The sequence below is a fragment of the Magallana gigas genome, chromosome 9, assembly GCF_963853765.1.
Source record: "Magallana gigas chromosome 9, xbMagGiga1.1, whole genome shotgun sequence".
NCBI classification, from domain to species: Eukaryota; Metazoa; Mollusca; class Bivalvia; order Ostreida; family Ostreidae; genus Magallana; species Magallana gigas.
In genome coordinates, this window is record NC_088861.1 from 14,467,564 (window position 1) to 14,484,759 (window position 17,196).

The 17,196-nt window shown below is 32.7% G+C and overlaps 1 protein-coding gene across 10 annotated transcripts in view; it reads left to right on the forward strand.

Moving 5' to 3' along the window:
• The window catches only part of LOC105334383 (neuron navigator 3), a 157,743-nt gene that overhangs the window by 21,552 nt on the left and 118,995 nt on the right, over positions 1-17,196 (forward strand). The window contains exon 1 of one of the 10 annotated variants that reach the window (XM_066071830.1): positions 16,214-16,258. The exons of 8 other annotated variants lie outside the window; for them this stretch is intronic. In XM_066071830.1, coding sequence (XP_065927902.1) covers positions 16,229-16,258 — 30 coding nt within the window. In that variant the 5' untranslated portion in view covers positions 16,214-16,228. Of the gene's footprint in view, positions 1-16,213; positions 16,259-16,464; positions 16,510-17,196 lie in introns of those variants that run through there. One more of the 10 variants, XM_066071831.1, reaches the window with a different exon arrangement.

A 17,196-nucleotide genomic window follows, 5' to 3' on the forward strand; every position in this document is an offset into this window, starting at 1 on the left:
AATGATATTCTAAAATATAACTTACTGCAGATAATCATTATTCAAAGTCAATTTCACATTCTGTTGGCATGCAATATGATATTTGACGTATGGACATGCAATTTATTTCTTTTACTTGTCCAATGTGTCAATACTGGGGAAAATTGATTACACCAGAGGGGGTTTGTTTTTTTAGAAACTTCCTCTTCAATTTTTAATATTTCAAGAATTAAAGACTGAATACCCATCCAATAAAGAGAAAGCAGATCTGTTAAAAGTAATTGATGATATTAAAAATCATTGATTTTTGAAGACTGTAATAGTTCATGTTTACTTTTAGGGAAAGTTGGGTTATACAATTTGGTATTTTATTTAAATGAAGCCATGGAATTTTTTTTCTCTTGTGGAAGAAAATTTAGGAATCTGTGTAATTTGAATCTCAAATTTTGACAGAATTTGAAATGAGATTATGGATTTTCGACATTTTTAAGTTGAACAGATTCATTGAAATATTGGAGTTTATATTTTTAATGCATAAATATCAAATTCTAGATATTGATGAAACTTGCCGCAAATGTATTATATTTGACTCAGTGTATTCGACGATCGAGTTAGTGTTTTAGATTATGTGGAAGAGCAGCTTCTGCTGTAACAAGTGCGACTCTAAATGTCTTGTATGTAAATATATAAAAAATGCACTTAACGAAACTTAATCTTAAAACTTGTTAAAGAATCAATTTTCACCAGACATCGTACACCTGCAACATTTTACAGTATGTTCAAAGATTGAATTTGAGTTGGCATTGTGATTTTAAAATTCATTGTATATGCTTTATTGACATAGTATTATATACGTCAAATTAAAAAAAAAAGTTTTCTGTTGACTTAAGTACACCAATTAACTTCAGCACCCTTCTCAGTCATTCCATTGTTTATTAATCACAATTGTAGAGGAAATCTATTCTTTAAATGTACCATATAATTTTGAAGACTTAGAGACTCAAATATCGGTCTGTATTGTAATGTTCGAGATAATGGAAATATATTGACATATTGATTAGGCTTATACATGTTACTCAGGTCAAGGAGGTCTGAACGTCACCCCCCCCCCCCCCCTTTCCATCTTGTATTTGAAACAGAGTAGAATAAAGTGTCAAATGCATATATAAAGCTTCCATGTGTAAAATATTAGAGAATAATAAATTCCGTGAAAACACTCTCAGCAGTCAGAATTGGGATTTATAGCTTGTGCCATTTCTCCGATTTTTTTGATTGTTTTTCTTTTTTTATACTTCTTCTGTAGGCTGCATGTTTTTTTTTTATTTGGAAATTGGAAGTCAATTATCATTAGCTCATTAGAGAGATAACCTCTAGGGAGAATTACAAGGCATTTGGCTTTAAATTTCATCAGTGAACAACCAAAGGCGCTTAAAGCACTATTCAGCCGCAAGCTTGTATTGCCCCTGTTGCACGGTTCTGTGAATGAAGGTAGGCTGTTGATGGGGAGGAAATGCCATGTAGATGCTGAATAGAAAAAGAGGGGGAAAAAATTGCTAAAGTGCAAGATTGTTAGATAAGACAGAATGTGGAGACAGATTTATCCAGTACTGGGATAAGGTCCATGGATTTTTGGTTTCCGATCATAATGATAGCTGCATGTAATGACTATTTAGTTCTTGGTACAAAGTTCTGTGTCCTTTGTGAAAGCTAATTGGTTGCATGGACACAATACCAAAAAAAAAATAAAAATCTGACACCATTGATTTGTAAATCTTGTACATGTACTATGTTTCTCTCTTTATCTCTTTCTCTCTCTCTATTTAATTTTAAAGTTTGCAAAAATAGTTTCCAAATGGTGGCTGTAAATATAGACTGACAATAATGAAGCTGAAATTGTCAATTCAGCAACCCTGTAATGGCTTTTACAGAGAAAATCCTATTTGCTCAATGCAAAAAAACCCAACAACCTGTTTGATACAGCTAGAGTTTATGGAAGGGAGAGGTAGAATTCCATCAGGTTTATCAATTTTAACATTTACACGGCCATAATTCTGCTATTGTTTGACGGCTTTCCTCACTAGACTATCTTTGCACCTTGAGGAAATTTGAGAGATGACGCTCTGCTATCTGAGACAATAATGGAAAAGGCTTCTAAAGTTGACAGCTGGATGTGTTTTTCTCTGCACAGTTTTCCCAATCCTCTCTGTTTCATCAAGTCTTCAGTTTATATATGAACATGCATGCATGATTTCAAAAAGTTTTTAAAGCTTTCAGAAGTGAACATAGATTTTTTTTTCATGTTCAGCATATCCATTATTGCAAATGTATGTTTGAATTTGATCCTAACATACTTCAATTCTCCTGAGCTTGAATTTGGTACAAATAAGTGGGCTAAATTAAAACTTCATTGTGTAAAACATTAAGAGAAAGCTGCATGTATGTATGGTTTCTTAAATTTTAATGATTTCTGTACCATTATCTTTATTTTATCTTAAGTTTGCCATTATTTAGTGGAAAAAAAAATCCAGATCCCTCTTTCATCTTGAAAGAACAATTCTCTTTGGATTTTAAATGTAAAATTATTTTTATGATGCATTTTCTTTGTTTCATACTTTTAAAAGAAGAAAAAAAATAAACTTTTTGGGTTTAAAAGGAACACAAGAATAATCATTATGTCTTTTTAAGAAAGCTTATTAAAAGCTTCAGTCTCAGAAAATTCACTCTGCATAAATCTTTCCACAAATCAAAGCAGAATTCTTGGTTCTGATAAACATGAAAATAGATTTTTTTGTTCTCTAACATTTCTGTTTGTATTGGAACATGAACAATGAGTTGAGTTCCCATATGTAATCAGGCCTCTGCTGTTATTCCGAATCTTGGCGCACAATGACCAACAGTAATAATGGTAAACCCCATATGTACGGAGTCAGTGACCCAGCAGACTCTAGCTCTGGACCACTGCAATAAATAAAAGATGAACAAGGAGCAGAAAGACAGCAAGCTCTGACTTCTGATCCCTCCAATCTCTTTCAATTGATCTATTTTGTCATTTTCAATCAAATCTGTCTCAAGCATCGAACCTCACAATGCAAAATCCCCATCCATCACCGTATTTTCTAGGGGAAGTATATGGGAAATGTAAGGTTTGTTTTCCACAACTGTTGCATTCTAGTCTGCAAAATACTGGTTTGGGAATTGTCATTCATTCAAAGTCTGAAGCAGGAAATTGGAGTCTTGGGAATTTGTTTATATATTCAAATGGTATGACCTTTTATTTCGGATCTTTTGGGTTTTTGATGAGTGTTCAATTTTAAAACAGTGGATTTGCAATAAAAAAAACCCAAAAAACAAATGGTTAATGAAGGTCAAGGTTGATGCCAATTATGGTAGTTGTTTGGCATTAATTAATCAGTTATTAATCAATTTTATATGTACTTTGTGACAAAGTCTTCGTCCCAAGTATAGACACCCTCTGATCAATGTCTCGGGGAAAAAAAAAATCTTGAACTCAGGAATCTAATATTGATAACATATTTTCAGTCTGCTCAATTATCATGATCAAATAGAATCAATTCTATTTTGGGATTGAAAGATGAAATATAGCTTAATAAGATGCCAATCGTAAGGCTTAGTAACTAAGGTAAAAACTGTGGTCACAGAGACAAATATGATAACTAGGAATTGTAACTACTTCGCATACTTTATGCTGCAAGTCTTTCATGCATCATGCAGTAGATGTGTATTGGTTGATGAACCCATTTTGTCCCCGAGACTGCACTGCATTTGCTCAAAGAGTGTTCAATGTTTAATAGTTGTTGAGAACTCAACCTTTTATGTCCTGATGCTGCACACTAATGAATGGAAATGCTGCCTTTTTATTGGGACGGGATGTCTAGCCTGACTGGGTTAATTGGGCAGTTTTGCAATGTTAATTATTTCCTTGGTACAGGGTTTATCCATCCATGGAATAATTTCCTCTTGTTTTGTAGGGTATTCCTGTCTACTTAATGAATGGGAGATGAGATGAATTATAAATGTGATCAGCATATTTGTGCTCAAAGAAATTAATGATTTTGTCTGGAATCTCGGACAAGTTTATATAATAATAATGCACAGGATAGCTATTGTTTCTGTTAGATGTATCTTTTTACCACTTAGATTATACAGCAATGTATAGGTATCTGTTTCAGTGACAAAGCGTGGGTAGACTTGATGACTATGGGAAACATTATTAAATTGAATAAGTTTACTAAAGATGAAACATTGGTTGCTCTGACTAAGGGAACTATTGTTGTATAGTATTAAAAAGAATGAAGTCAAATGCACTTGTTGCTTTATCTCTCTGTGTGGGTGATATTTTTGCAAAGTTAATAAACTCACTGGGGGAAAATTGTCTCAATAAGTGTCTAAATTACTGCGAACTTTGCAAGACAAATTTTAAGAGTAGTTTTTTTGCATCAATTGGTTAAAAAAAAACCCAGAGTAGCTTGAATTGCAATTTCTTCTTGCACAATTCATATCTGCATGCAGCAGTCATTTTAGAGTTAATGAAGAATAACCCCAATATAATGCTTAAAGTGCATGTCTTATTTAAACCTTATTAACCATCTGGTCAGATGTTCAAAACCAGTCTAATTCTGAGCCAATAGGAACACTTGGTAATTAGGAGCAAACTATCCATGTTTTGTAATTAATCCTAGCTTATAGCTCATCGTAACATAAACAATAGCCAACACTTGCATGGGTAAATGCCATTAATCTTTTTTTTTTTGGCAAGATTTAGATTTACAATTTAAGAGGGCTAGATGGTCGTAGCCATTTTTAGACTCCATTAATCTCCTTAAAAAGAAGAGTTCTGTATAAAATTATGGATAAAAATATTCAAATCTTAAAGCAAAGATTTGTGGAATTTTTCTTTACTAAATTTTTAATAGTTTTTAACTAAAAAATCATTTCATAAAATCTAAGATTTTATGGTAGATTTTTGGATTAATTTGTTGATCACTCAGAGCCTCCCTAAATAAAACTGAGGGAACCATGAATCTCATGGTGTAAAATGCATGATTCCATTACTGAAAACCAAGAATTAACTTGAATGAAATACCTAATACACCTTAAGTTATTCTGTACCATATTGTACACAGTCTATTTAAACAAGAGTTATATCCCTTTTACAAACTTAGTTATGTTTTGTATTTGCATTAGCATTGGAAATTCCATTAATTAAATTTGGTAGTTAGGACCAAGCTCTTTCCTTACATGGTTGTAACGGATAATAAAATCCAGAAAATCAAGAGATATTTCACATTAAAACTTTAAATCTGCTGAGTTTTATTTCAGGATCTTGTAGTTCTGCAAGCCATAAAACTCCAGACACGTTGGTGTGAAAATCAATACCTCCACGATCAATGAATATCACTTATACAGCAGAATTCGCAGAAAACTTGTTGGATTTGTTACGCAATTCCCTTTTTTCTTCTTGATTTAGTCATTGTTTGGAAGACAAGATGGAATTCAGTAATTATTTCCATGTGCTCCAAAGATTTTACAAAACAATGCATGTGTATGATGCTAAAAAGTGACATCTGCAGAATTAAAGTATAAAAAAAAAAGAAAAAAAGAAAGCATAATGAAACTTATGTACTGTTGATATGTCCTTACAAGTTTGCATAAAAAAAATTAAAGTTTACTAACAACTTCATTATGATTAACATTGTGGTTGAAACTAGAGTCGCTAAGATGACTGTATGGTTATTCCATTGGCAAAGATACAAATGTTGCAAAATCATACAGCGCAATGGGCCAAAGTATGATGGTAATCTTTGGGTTTGAATTTTGGACAGTGTTTAACTGATTCCTTTGAAATTCTTGAATTGGGTTAAAGATAAGAACTGAGATTCAAAATGGCCAGTTTAATTCTTGTTTTAAGTAATATGACCTTTGTAAAATTCTAAATTATGATCAGTATTGGGGTCAAATGTAAGACCCCAACTAAACCTTGTTTTTTTTGTGGTGCATATACTGCTGAACTACATTGTATATTTTATAATATTATGTAAAAGAATAATACATCTTGTATAATTTAGAACTAAAGTATCTTAGTTTTGTTGTTTGTATATGACTTTACTGATTCATACAAACTTGGTTGTTTTCACCCACAGTGTTCCTTACATGTACTGTATTCCCTGAAGTGTGGGAAGTTGATTAATATATAGTTTCAAGTTGATTGCTAATTTCTATTTTTCTCCAAGAAGTTCCACTAAATAAGGGATAAGAGGCTAACATCTAGTTTCAGCAGAATGTATACTTATATGGATGAATGAAACACCTGACTCTATCCCTGTTTTCTGTACCAGAAGCACCAGTGTTTTAATATGCATTTTACTCTCACAGTTTAATGCAACTTAACTGTTTGCTCTCATGTAGAAAATAAAATTGACATACCAAAGCTATTTCAGTTTGCTTATTCAATATTTTGCAGCTATTTAAAAATTAGATTTTGACTTGTCCTTTTAGGATCATGCATTTAAAGTAGAAATATAGGAATGATGTAATTTTTGTGCAATCTGATCGCAATATTTTTTTTGAAGAAATGACAAAATTGCAATACCAAAAACTATTTTTCATTCAGATACAAAAGAAAATTTTCCAACCCTGATTCCCAATCTGTTTCCATTGTAGACTTGAGCGCCAAAAAGTGTATTGATTTCAGACACTTGTTGGAGTTGGATTGTGCTAAAAACACCTAAATTTCGGATTGGTTTATAACGTCTCTAGATAACGCTATTAACCTCGATTCCAAAAGCAAGCACTCTGGGTAATTGTGCTCTGCAACTTCTGTAACATTATGGACGGCTCCAGTTTTATGTCCAATTACAAGTAAAATACATGGGGAGTACAAGTAGGTCACATGGGGAACGTGACAAAAACATACATATTTTATTAATTTCTGGCATATGATGAAATTTTGTAATGATGTATGGTATAAGAGACTTGAGGTCCTGATACTAGACTGTGTTGCACGACTCTGTGCTAGGGAAATATGATGAATTAAGGTCAAATACAGTAAAATACGCTTATAACGAAGTCCCAGGGACGGGCAGTTTTACTTCGTTTTAAGCGTATTTCGTTATATCCCTCAAGTTTACAAAATGAAATAGAGTCTTGGGGAATGAAATTCACTTCGCTGTAAGCATCAATTCATTATAAGCGTGTTCGCTATAACCGTGTTTTACTGTAACTGTTTTAGTAAAATATGTTTCTACTTATAAATGACAATTTAAAATTGTAACAAAAGTTCAAGTTGTGTGAGTGGGTCTCTCATATTGTCAAGAATTACCAACCACCACTTATCTCTATTATAAGTCTTCACAAAATTTTACCCATGCAACATTATGTGGTTGAAATTTTTAGTCACCGACAGACCAAACAAAGTCAAACATTACTTCTTTTAATGACGGTTTCCTCTTTTTTGACCAAAAAGTCTTGCCATAATCAGATCCTTTAGATCACGAACCTGGAATTCAGGACCATATTCATTTATTGACCCTTTTTAAGGAAAATATCAACCTAATGGATATTCCTAAGTGAATTATATTTACTTCAATATGGTCCCCATTAACCACTTTAGTAAATCTTAGTGGAGCCATATTTAGTGAAAGAAAATATGTCCTGAATCAGCATCTCTTAATTATTACTAAAGTCATGTAAGTACGATGACTATATATAAAGTCTGATTTCTGTTTTGGTGATTTTTTTTTTTACAAAGAAGTGTTGCATGATAAAGTCAAATTAAGCATTGGTCAGTGAGTCCCAGTGGGGAAGATGCATTCATCACACCCTTCAATTATTTCCATTACTTTTGGAAAGAACGTGTTTATTGCACTCATCAGATACAAATATAATTAAGAAAACTTTAAAAAAAAAAAGTTCTAAACCAAAACAAACAATAACGATAGGATCTTAAACTAATGTAATTATAAAGTCATCTGTGTCTTATGTAACAGTTATTGATAAAAAATTGAGTTGAACATTTGATTACCCAGTGATGTGTGCAATTGCATTTTTTAGGGGAGACGGTATAATTGTAAATGATAAACCCTGCAGATACTGGTCGTGATGAGAAAATTTGACATCACTTGGTGTCGATGATATTTGCTAAGTCCCGTAGGATGTGCAGTGAAGTAACAAATCAACAAATGAATTATTGTTTCGTTGAGTTTCATTACTCCATTGTCACATTTTGTTTATTTTTTGCTGTTTAAGTTAACAGTTTTATTTTTCGTTTTGTCCAATTAGAAATGATTACCTTCCTTAAAGCTATTTCTTTATGTTGTGAATCATTGCAGTGAATTTATTATTCGTTTTGTATGCCACAAAATTCCTAATTAATCATACAAATTATTGTAAAAAGTTTAACAAATGTTAATTATTATTACATTAATCATAATCAAGCATCAATTTGATTGGCTTCTATTATTTGCATATTTATTTTTAATTGCCGTAGGGAAAGGAAGAATAATTTTATGTCAGGTTTTATACTATCATGTAAATTTTAATGTTTTATTATCTTAGGTAATTTTTTTTTTTAAACAGAATTTAGTTTGAACATATATTATTATACAGGAAAGTTAATTTCAATAGTTTTATGATGAATATCTTGAGTATTCAATCTTTTTATAGATCCAAATTGTTTTCTCATGATATATCATTTGAACAAAACATTGATCTTATAAGATTTGCTCCAGAGAAAAGGATGTGGAAAATTTAGAACTGTGGACCCTGAGTATAATGTGTGGTGCACTGAGGGCAAGCAGCTTTGAAAAATAATAATTTGATAAGACGAGACTACTTTTAGGCTCTATTTCTTTTATGTCTTTGTATGTTATCTTAATTCAACTTGTTTTTTTGTCAAATTAGAGGTGTGTTGCAGATTGCCATGGCTTGTTGTTGGAATTGCAATGGAGAGTCAAATGAGTTTATACGCATAAAATTTGTAAGTTAGAATCCAGTTAGGAGATTGTACAATTAAAGGATATAGAGTGTGTGGGTGTTCCTATACCAAACCACATATGACATCAACATTATGTGTTTAAAAATAAGACAGTGCTGTTTTGTGGTCAACAATAAATAAGATTTTTTGTCTTGCATATTGAACACATCAATATTTTTCGGGTCTGATGGTGAAGTCGTGGCAGTGAAATATTTGCCCGTGGCCGGCTTTCAATGGGCCTCGAGACTCTGCTCAGATTGTTTCCTAGACATTCTGGTGTGATTTACATCTGCGTGTTGTCAAAATATAGACCTATAACCATTTCGTATGGGCAAGACCAAACGAAATCTATATTTGGGTGCTTATGGGGAACAATACAGCAATTACTATCAGTCTGCTAGAGAGAGAGAGCTTGCATGTTGCTCTTCATTAAGACTGATATTTACTTCATGCACGTGAGTGCAAAATGATCGCTGGCGATATTGTTGGGGCTCTCCTATAGATGCAATAAATCTGTGAGGGATTGCTTGCTTGTACTGCAGTCAATGCATTGTTTTGACAGACTCCGGGAGATGCAGTGATATCTCTTTATCGGGATACATGATCAAAGACCTTATGAAATGCGTAATTAGTCCTTGTGTTTACCGAATCACACAAAAGTTGAGGAAAACGGGTCTAAATTAAGAAATTCAAACAGTGGTGTATTGACTTGATTTACTTGATTGATGCCTTCTTGTTTTCTTTGTAGCTTTGTTTTTGTTTCATCCTTGGGCTGTAATGGTTGGAGTGTGTCTGAGGGTATAATCTTGAAAGGGTATACAGACTATAATAATGTTGGGGTCAAGGATATGTTTTTCTCTCATTGTTGCCCCCAGGGATCTAAGATTGGTAGTGGGAGGAAAATGATTATATTGGTACATCTTCGCCTCTTTGACCTTTTGCTCTTACAATGTATCTTCTTATATAACAGGTAGTCAGAAGATCATGAATCTTTCATTATTTCAGAAACAATATACATCTGTTAAAGGTCAAAGTCATTTCTTAATTAAGGTCAAGGATAAAATTGAAAAAAAAAATAAATGAAATGTTACATTAACACACACTTAGGAACATTCCGTTGTTTGCTTTTCAAAAAAATATCTTGATTATAGTTCAAAGGCTTCGTAATGTAATTGCTGGACAATAAAACTGTTTTGAAGAGCCCTGGCTATATAAAAATATACCACTCACATAATCACCCATTTGAGTGGTATATAACAGCATAAAAAAAACACAACTCGTATTGCATTGAAATCAATTAAATTTTCTTGATGCAGAAAAAAGTGCATGGTAGCTGCATACAATGTACATGTATACACATATTATCAAGATATTGAATTATTGAATTAAAAAAGAAAATTGGACAGCTGAGATGTAACAAGTTTGCTTAAAAGCTTTTGTCTCTAAATGCTAAAAGAAATGACAGTTTATTACATGTCCCTTCATTATTACATATACAGTTATTACATTGTCATCATCAAATGAGTGTGATTTATGTGGAACCATTATGACGATTACTTGGCATTTTCATGGCCTTGTAATTACGCTAGGAAGTATTTATCGTTGACCCAGAAATCCTTTCAAAACAGAATTATTTATTTTTTCATCTTCACCCACTGATGTCGAGTATCATAAGACAATCGATAGACCAGTTTTCTTCTATGTAACATGATTTACAGCCCCTCTAAGCTGCATGTCTATGACGAGAAGCTATAATTCTGTTACAGCAGCAGACTGTATTAATTTTCTTTGAAATCTTAGCAAGCCTTGTAAATGGACGGAAAAGAATGGGAGCAGACTAGCTGTGGGCGTCGGATTCTTAGGAAAAGGACAGCTAGTGTCCTAATTACTCAATTGAAGATGGAGCAAAGCTGCAACAGCAAAAAATCTTAAAAAGAAAAAAAAGCAAAAAAAAAAACAAACAAAAAAACAAAGACAGAATTTGGAAAGCAAAAAAAAAAGAAGCTAGATGATATAGTGTAATTATATCCAATAAAAACAAATTAATGCATTGTTAAAATGGAATTACAAATGAATTCGCTTGGTTTTCATGATTAACACTAAAAATGAAAAAATAAAAATTTAAAATTGTTTTCAGCTCAAATCTTGACCTGAAGCTTAAGTTATGAATTTAAACTTTCCAATATTATTATTGAATTCTATAGACTAAGAGTTTCATAAACCAATTTTCCCCTAAATAAGGAATTTGCTACTCTTTTGTTGTATAATGCTAGTGATGTATCTTTGGTCATTGTATCAAACAATTTTTTCATACAGACCAGTCATTTAAGAAAGTTATGAACTTTCTCATCTTTACACCAGCAAAATTGGTCTCCATTTAAAGTTAGAAATATTCAAAGTAAATAAAAAAATTTCTTATTGGGCAAACAAAAAAACAAACCAAAATGCATCTTCAGGGAATGTTAAGAAAATGGCACCGTTTGGTTTTGTCCCCCGAATGATTGGGATTGTTCACCCCACATGTTATGCATCATTTGTAAACAAAGCAAACTTCAGAAATATCGGCAAAAAAATGTAGACAGGTTATTTTTGATTTGCTTGAACATAATGACCTTTATTTATAGCGATGTCAAAGTCGTAATACAACCATACCAGTCTTGAAGTCAGGGGAGGGGGCAAATTTTAACATGAAGCAAAATAATGTGATACCCTTTTATGTCACTTGTTTTGTTAACAAATTTTGTACATAATTTTTTTTCATTGAAATTTGGCTTACCGGTATTTGAGCGGGAAAACTACTGCTATGTCCATTATTATACACATACTTAGCATAACCATCGTTGAAAAGCGTACACAAAATTTGATACAAAATCGGACCAAGCAGTTTTAAAATCTTCCTTTAAGTTAGCAATATTAGGCAATTATCAAGTAAAATATCATATTCTTTAATCTTTAATAAAATAAAATCAACCAAAGAACTGACTGGCTATTCCAGGTTGGAATAAATAGCATATGAATAGCTTGATATTCAACGATTCTGTTTTAAATACGTGCAGTTTTATTATCCTGTTTTATTTGCTAAGAAACTACTTTGGGGAAAGGGAAGTAATTTTAGATGGGCTGTTGCAATTATATTACTTTCCTTAATTTAAAACATGCATAGAGGAAATTGTTTTTGGTAGCTATGTATTGACAGAATGCACCAAAAGAGGTTTTTTTTATACTGAATGCATTAGAACTTTGTGTTCAGGAGGCACACAGTTTGCTTTAGATATGACCAAATTTTATGGGTATAAACAGTAGCTGTATTGACAAGAAGCCATTTACGAAGGACATAAATAGCTTTCTAAATCTTTCTTTTTTGCTGTACGTCATTGATTTACTGGAACCAAGATGGACAGTGAAAGCAAAAAGAGCAAAATTTGTTCAAAGTGTCTTTGTTTTCTTTTTGTATCAGGCTACTACTGTATACTTATGTTGCCTTTGGGAAAGAGGTGATCTATGGCTTAAGCTTGCTATACCAGTTATTTTCATGAAGCCATCAAAGAAGCAATATTTAGAGGCAATGGCTGATCTTCCAGGGAGTCATAAAACCACTATCTTGTTATTAGGTGTAATTCATTAAGAGGGAGAGAGGAAAAAAAGCAAAGGGGCATGGCATTGATCAGTGATTGGTGAACTTTTGACTGATGGCGGTTATCTGCTCTGCAGTCAAGTATCCCTTCCCTTCCTAACTGTTGAAACTTTCTCCTTATTGGAATTCTGTATAGTTGTGACGTTCTGTAATAGCCAATGGGACCCCAAATCCAGGTACTGTGGTTTCATCAATTTTCGTTGAATACTAATTTTCGTGGATTTCGTTGTTAAGTTTATCCATGAAATTAAATGTTCATTGAAGTGCAATTTCCACTAATAATTTGTATTGATAGGGTCATTGACCACGAATTTACGTATCCTTGAAACTGTGATTGTCACTTTATCCGCAAAAATTGATACCCTTGAATATTAATGAAACCACAATACTTTGCCATCTTAGATTTTTTTGTGACTGATTCAAAAATATAGATGTTCTGATGAGATGTAACAGGTACTTATTATTTTTTTTTAATCATTTAAAGAGTCCATATCAATACAATAATCAATTAACTTCATCTTTGGTTTGTAAATCAAGAATGAGATGGCACCCACTGAAATTACATGGTTTGTTTCCTTTCAAGATGAACTCTTTCTAATTGATAAAAGAAATCATCGGATCTGCCATTTTCTTTTGACATGTAGATCAGTTAACAAGTAGCCAAGATGCAATGCCCTGCATATCAGTAAGAGAAAAAAAGGAAAGAAAAAAACAAAGACCGATTGATAAACCTGAGGAAAAATCCATACTGAAGCAATATAAACAAGAGGTATCCTTACAGATAAACTAATGTCCATCTCTCTGGAAGTTCATCTCTGGCAGATCAGAGTCAAGAGGAAGACATTAAGGCATGCATATCGGTCACATTTATCTGAATGTAAAAGAGCTGTAGAGGTGAAAAATATATTGGCATTTACAGGAACCTGAGAGTATATATATACTGATTCAAATGAGATCGAATAATGGATATCAGACAGGTAAAGTTTTTTTATGTGTGTGATTGCTTTAAGAGATAGTTGTCAATTTGTATCAATGGAGTGGACAGATAATTCTGCTGCTGTCAGTTTGTACGTGGAAGTCTCTATATTGTATTCTGCAGGTTGAACTTTCAATGATTTTCATAAAGATGTACTATATATGTGCAATATATAAATACATAATGTTTTTAATCATTCTAAAATTGCATCATGATTTTAAGTTCCAAAGAGTATTATGATAATTGATTATCATGCAATATATTGCATCTGACTAACATACCGGTATGTATAAAACTTCTTCAGTATATGCTGTAGAAGGCTTATAAATATCATATATCATTATTCAATTGTTGTTTTTGGATAACTTTGATATTACACTGACTGTGTAGTGACATAGAATTAGAGAAGGTTGGTAAATGATTAAAAACTATACATCAGCGTGGGGAATATTGAAAAGCCATAAATTGCTCTTTTTTGTCACTAATGGTTCATCTCAATGCAAATGATTCTCCACAAAGCTACAATATTAAGGAAGGAAGAGGATAGCTTTTCCAAAGGGCGTCTTTCTTAAGGATCAGGCAGCGATTCTATACGTGTGGATTTAACAAGTTAGCAAATAGAAGAAGTGAGGAGAGGACGCAACTGAGAGTAGCTTTGCTACTGAATGTCAGCTTGCCTAAAGAAGAAATTCTATGATATATTATTGGATTTATTGGGGAAATATCCTCTCTATCCAGAAAATTATCATTTCATATGACAATCTTAATTAAGGCTTTAAGTTGTCAGCCTCTTGATTTCATTAGGAATTTCATATGAAAAGTGTGCTTATCCTGAGTTTGTACAGTGCACCACCATTTTAAAATGAGCTGCAGATGAAAATCATTCAAGTTAAGCTGCATGGAGAAAAAAAAATAAGTCACAAAAAAGAAGATTTTATTTTTGCCGTGTAATTGGCCGATCTATTAAAACTTGGTTAATCTTCACAATAACTTGTTCAACATGGCTTGCTGTTTGCTGAGAGATGCTGAGAGGGATTAATTCTGGTGAGAGAGACAAAGTTGAATCATTGATTGATCCGCACAGTTAAGCTCTTTACCTTTTCAGCAAATTCAATTGCACCGAATAGAAAAATCAGTCTTTTACATTGTTGTTGTTGGAAAAGAAAGAAAAAAACAACTTCTTGTATATGTGTAGGATTTGAATTAAAAATCAGGAAGCAGGGATAGTCATTGTGGGGGAAGACCATGTAAAAGAATTGTATAAGATAATTTGTTTTTGATTGAAAAACACAACTCAAAAACAAGAAACAAAATAGTGATAATGTGTCATTGGTATTCTCATCCATAATTAATTTGAAGTAGAGTGTAAAGAAAGAAATGAGTCTGAAAGTTTTATCTTACTCATCATTTGCAAGATTGAATTGGAAGAATCGGATGAAGACTTTGTGTCTCAGTATGAAGACATCCCATTGTATTTGCATTTCCTATTGTAAAGACCTCAAAGACAATATAGCAACTTATATATAGAGGTCTCTCAGGATTCTAACTTTTATATATGGATGCTGGAACTCAAACACTTCGTATTGAAAATTTTTGAATATGCATTAAAATTTGCTTCAAGACTTCACAATTTAAAATTTGGAGCTTGAGAAACTTTGGAAACCTAAGATGAATGGGATTAAGACTCAACTGTTTTGCTAATGATCTGAAACTTAAGCAGTGGACCTTGTGAGGACTTGTGATCAATGATATAGTTGTGTGTATATGGAAAGAGAGTTGAGCCATGGTAGTTTTGGTTGGACCATATTGCAGATGGAAGTTGTATCATTTGATTGTTATTTAATAGAGACTAACACTTTTGTTTGGAGCCAGCTTGCCCAGACATTAATGTGCAAACAAAGATAAAATGGGTGCCATGATTTTTTTCTAGGAGTTTTCAGGAAGCAGTTTAAATAATGTATTATGACATTCCTTTTCAAAATGCTGGCACTTTGATTCATTGACAATTTAGAGGTATTGAATATTTGCACTTCATTAAAAGGGCAACTGCTACATTCAAAAAAAAATTTTGCATTTGTATGGAGGGTTTTCAGATCTAGAGCTTAAGCTGAAATTTGCCTGACATGAACCATTACATTTAAGTCTCCAATAACTAATAGGAACTGTAATCCAGGACTAAAAGAGAATTGACCATGCTATTTACAAATGCAAAATCATCAGGGAAACTTTTTTGCTGGATTTATACCTATTAACCAAAAACAAAAAAAAATCCCTGCAATATAGCTTTGCAAAAACCGAGTACTATGGAAAAGTGAAAATATGTAAGCAATGTCTGGAAATGCATCAGGATAGGGATGGTAATTGTATTTTTTGTGAGGCCCCAAAATGCATTATCCTCGTTGAGCTATAAGCTGGAGGTGGTTTGGCGACAAAATGGAAAAAAGGCTGGAATACAGGAGAATTTTACGACTTTCTAGTAAACACAAGGATTTATTTTTAAGCAGTAGTGTATTGGCCTGTGAACGAAACTGATAGATTGCATGTGAATGGAAAATTAGTGAAATTCAGAGTTTTTATGACAAAATTGGAAGTAGTGGCTGTGGGTGATGTTTGAGAAGGAATTAAGATGAGTGTTAAGTTATGGAGGATGGAGAGAAACAATTCTCAGATACTTAAGGTATGTCTCCTGTAAAATATAATTTTAATATTTCAATTGTGGAAATTCGATTAATTCTGATAGATTGCATGTGAATGGAAAATTAGTGAAATTCAGAGTTTTTATGACAAAATTGGAAGTAGTGGCTGTGGGTGATGTTTGAGAAGGAATTAAGATGAGTGTTAAGTTATGGAGGATGGAGAGAAACAATTCGAATTAAGATGAGTGTTAAGGTATGGAGGATGGAGAGAAACAATTCTCAGATACTTAAGGTATGTCTCCTGTAAAATATAATTAAGGTCTTCCGTTTCCAACGGAAGACCTTTCTATTATTGTGCGGGTTAAGATTATTCTTATTTTTCTTTTTTTTTTTTTTCTTCCTAGACGCGAACTTTGAGGCTTCATATCTTGCTCATTTCTGAACGGATTTTGCTCAAATTTTCAGGGCTAATGGACTTTACAAAACACTATCTTCATCAATTCATAAAAGTTAGAATTCCCTTTCCGTTAACGAGTTATTCCCCTTTTAAAATTTTTTAGGGCCTTTGGTTTCCAGACAAAGGCTCCGAGACTATGATAGCAGGGAATGGGAATCCAACGAATTTGAATAACAAAGACATTGAAGTTGTATACATCGGTTTTTGTTTTTGGATTACGTTCCTTATTTAGGAAAAGGTAGGGGGTCAAAAAACAGGATTCCAAAAAGTGCAAAAATTTAGATATATTTTCCTTTATATCTTTTTAACGAAAAATATTTTGTTAAGACATGTAGAATAAAAGTTGTGCAGAATATCAAGGGCTTTCATTTGACACCAATAAAAAAGGGCTGGCCCCTTAAATTAAGGGCCAATAGCCCCTAAAAGTTTTTGCTTAATAACTCAAAAACGGTTTGGATTTTGATATGGATGTCGCTGGAAAAGTTGTTTGTTGGGATCTCATAAAGGTCGTAACAATATTTT